Source organism: Halictus rubicundus, chromosome 16 (genome assembly GCF_050948215.1).
Source record: "Halictus rubicundus isolate RS-2024b chromosome 16, iyHalRubi1_principal, whole genome shotgun sequence".
Lineage (NCBI taxonomy): Eukaryota > Metazoa > Arthropoda > Insecta > Hymenoptera > Halictidae > Halictus > Halictus rubicundus.
Genome location: NC_135164.1, coordinates 9569865 through 9573697, shown reverse-complemented (window position 1 = coordinate 9573697; position 3833 = coordinate 9569865). Strand labels below are relative to the sequence as shown.

Genomic DNA, 3833 nt, shown 5'->3' with positions numbered 1-3833 from the left:
ATTTCAACGTTTAATGCGCAGTGATTGATTATGCGAATATACGATATCCTAATGGGGCTTTCAGGAGGAAGTTCGGCCGCCGCTTGCTGGCAAGAATTTATCACGGTGCATCCACGCGGTTTCGAAACCGAGCAATAAACGTCTCGATTGATCTGTTCAGATCCAATTCGCACGCTTCGACCGAACAAAAACATTCCCAATTGATTCTCATCTCCCGAAATATCCGAACTATCTTTCGAGACATATTATGACAAAAATACGAAAATTGACCAACATAGTTTTCATCCTTTACAAATTTAGAAATTCAATCTCTCGAGCCAACGCAATTTCTATCTTTCACAAATTTCGGAATTCTACGAAAAGACTAGAATTCTCGGGATTTCCAGACGCGAGGTTTAAATTGATGTGCTGGCTCGAGTCGGCGCAGCTTCTGGAGCACGTCCAGAGAAATTAAGCAGACTCCGTGCAACAAGTGCACGCAGGTGCGTGCAGGTGCACAGAGGCGGAGCTGTTTCCTTCGCGAGGGTGGTCTGCCGCGTTGGTGTATGTACATGGGAAAGACCACGCGAGCCAGGACTAATATCGGCACCGACATTTTTATCAGCTTGTTCCCATGGCCCTTTATGGCACCAGTAGCACCATGAACAACGATTACACCGACGCGGATCGTCTATGTGAAGGCACTTGACTGCCAGATGACCCGTCGTGCTCGTGCGATAACCTAAAAGGCGCCCATGGCTTCGCTCAAGCTGTCAGAACTCACCTATTTATAAATGCCATTTCGCCATATTTTTGTTTTATCGGCCCGGACCGCCATGTCGAATTTCCTCGATGCTCCGCGGAAAAATCCGGCCTCGAAACCGTACCGAAAATCATGCTCGGATAAATCTAAATCGAAATGAAGATCGAACTTTTTATAAACTCGTGAAACGCAAAACAGCGAGTCATTGTTCGGTCTGCTTGAGAAACGCGGCATTTAATGTTCCTCGGAGTTTGAACCGACAGCGCAATTATTATTTCCTTCAGGAGGTTTATTATTTCCTTAAGGTTCTTTTAATAAGGCGATGAAATTGTTTCTTGGGGACGGGAACAGAAAACGATTCGCAGCTATTAAACTTAATACTTTATTGTCATTTGTTTCGTTCTCCCAGCCGACAGGAGAGTACAGTTCGCGCTTGAGATCGCATCATTCGATTAATAAGAAACACGCGAGGCTCGTCGACAATTTTCGTGCGGAAAATTACGGTGCTCCTGCAAGTCGAACAAAATCGTCGAAGACAGAAAGCACGGTTGAAAAAAAAAGAAGAAGAAGACGGTGAATTACGAGAAACACTTGAAGCGGCTTCCGTCCGGGCCTCTTGAAGCGGCGCGTCGCTATTTCGAATGGAAAATACCTTAGCTAACTAAGAGAACAGAGAAAAAGAAACACAGCTGCCAATAGCGCTCGCCTTAATACTAACTACGCTAAACTTACAGCTAGGATGGATTATCTGGACAATCCTTAGAAACGATTACTCTTTAGCTATCTATTTGGTAACGTGGTTAGGCATTTCTCGACACGGATCGTTCGTTAAAAAAATAATACGCGGAACGAATCAATCTTGATCCCGCGTCGGGACTCTTTGGATCTTTTGTACATCTACTAACATTTCATCTATCCACCAATGTGAACATTGTTCATCTCACGATTCCGAAGCACAGTCAATTTCGACGCGGATTTTCGCTCGTTTTTACCACAGCCGCTGCAGATTCTGCTCCATGGGCATCTGTTCCATGTAATTGGGGTACTGCATCTGGTAATTAGTCGAACAGCCCAGGTAGTTCGCGAACCCGTAATCCGCGGCGGAGACGTCGCCGATCATCGGTTTCGCGTCCACCATGTTCTTCATGTCAGGGAACGGCGAGATCTCGTTGTCCTTGTACTCCGTTTTGATCTGCCGTTGACATTGTATCGCCAGATTGTTGCTGTAATCCCCCGTGGCGATCACGTGCTGTCTAGGCTGTAGATCACCGTTCAAACTGGATTTCCCGCTGATGTCCGAGCCGATCTCTGTTTTGAACTCCGGACTGATGGGATCGGAGTTCTGTCGGAATTCGGGGCTCACGCGGATGTCGTTCATCCGGAAGTCAGGCTGCATCGTCACCGTCAACTCGGGCCTGATGTTCGACCAGTACGGCGTGATCGCGGTGTTGTACGACTCCTGCAGGTTCAGCTTGCCGTCCTTGATCAAGACCGGCACCGAGATCTTCTTCAGCGACTGGTTCTTCAAGCTCTGTGCCTGCAGCTTCTCCGCGCCCTCGATGCGCGCACGTTTGTTCTTGTACCGACGGTTCTGGAACCAGATCTTCACCTGCGTGCTGGTCAGCTTCAGGGTTTGAGCTAGTAATTCTCTCTCGGGGGCGCTCAGGTATCTTTGCTGCTTGAATCGCTGCTCCAGCTCGTACACTTGCGTCTGAAACAAATTGTTAAACGCTGTTGCAATCTCACATTCTTTCACGTTTTCCTCGAACACGAATCTGGCCCGCAAATAAGGAGTGGCGGTCGCAGAGCAGAAGGAACTTGAAAATATTGTTTAAACAATTATCGGACACTCACCTGGGAGAACAGCACCCTCGGCTTTCGCTTCGTTCTCTTGACAGACTTCCGCAGCTCCGTCTTGCTCGACGTGACAACGTTACCTGCAAAGAAATCATTCCGTCAATCTCACGATAAAAACTACATTGTTCCTATTAAAGAGAAATTTTTTAAAAAATTGTGACGCACCGTCTTCGGTGACAGGAGGCTCCTGATACGTCGGCGCGACCTGGTTCAGCTGATGAACATGACTCAAGTCCGGGTAATGCGAGTAAGTCTGCATCGATTGCTCCTTGTATTTCTCGAACTCCCACTGGTTATCCGGCACGACGTAGTTATAGTAATCTTGAGGGACGTGTTGCTGTTGGATCTGGTGCTGGTGGTGCACGCTCGCGTAATCCATGGTGCCTAGTTGCTGATCCTCGCTGAGAATGTCACGGACGCTGAACGGGGTGCCGGAAGTCGAGGAAGACAACATTCTAATACATTCTTATCTGTTTCTCTCACGCGTTTTCTAGCGGAAATCACACTTCCCAGTAACTCGCGAACTCTCCCTAAACTCGCAGCACTGATCTCTACACCTGCAGAACTCACAGATCCCTCTCACTCGATCTTCCCTGAACTCAGTTTTCTCGAAACTCCACTCAATTTCCCAAAAACTTGCCTCGAACTCAAACTTGCAAATATTTTATTCACGGCACTGAAGTCAGACGACTCTTGAGATCGTTCCGAGTTAATGACAATAAACTGTCCGCTGATTTTGTGGCGATGATCACTCTCTCGGACCCCGTTGACACAGCGGTCCGTTCAGGGGTTAATTGCACTCGAAACGCAATAAAACGCGGGCCGTCGGGTCGGGACTATAAAGCTTGAGACGAGCCGGTTACGACGTCGTTGACACTTGCCACCGATCGGTTTACTGTCTTCGGGAACAGACAGTTAAACGTCAAACTGGCCCGCGTTCTTCTCTTTAGGGGGTGGTCACGGTCGAACAGTCAGGCTGGAGGGCAGACGACTAATGTGACTTGTTCCTCCGAAGGAGTCAAGTGTTGGTCTCGTGGTGCTCGGGACACCACCACCGATTCCTGTCTGTTCGTCTATCTGTGTGTGTGCTTGCGAGTGTACGGCCACTGGCGGCGTGTTCGAGCCACGATTTTTACCAGCACACCCACGCCCGCGGTTCCGTAGCTCCGTGGGGTGGCCCAGCTTTCTCCGACTCTGATTGGAGACTCCGATTCACCCCCACGCACCCTTGTTG

The 3833-nt window shown here is 48.7% G+C and overlaps 1 protein-coding gene across 1 annotated transcript; it reads right to left on the bottom strand.

The window, feature by feature from the left end:
* Positions 1-1176: 1176 nt before the first annotated feature.
* Positions 1177-3059, bottom strand: LOC143362093 (uncharacterized). The gene is made up of 3 exons (XM_076801934.1): positions 2765-3059; positions 2597-2679; positions 1177-2453 (listed from the first exon to the last, which is right to left on the bottom strand). Exons 1-3 carry the CDS (start codon positions 3051-3053, stop codon positions 1731-1733), a joined length of 1095 nt encoding a protein of 364 aa, XP_076658049.1. The 5' UTR covers positions 3054-3059; the 3' UTR covers positions 1177-1730.
* Between the last annotated feature and the right edge of the window lie 774 nt (positions 3060-3833).

Coding starts and splice junctions, on each gene's coding strand:
- LOC143362093 (XM_076801934.1), bottom strand. CDS start 3,053: ATGTTGTCTTCCTCGACTTCCGGCACCCCGTTCAGCGTCCGTGACATT. Junction 2,680..2,764: donor GCCTCCTGTCACCGAAGACG/GTGCGTCACAAT, acceptor ATTTCTTTGCAG/GTAACGTTGTCACGTCGAGC. Junction 2,454..2,596: donor CGAGGGTGCTGTTCTCCCAG/GTGAGTGTCCGA, acceptor AATTTGTTTCAG/ACGCAAGTGTACGAGCTGGA.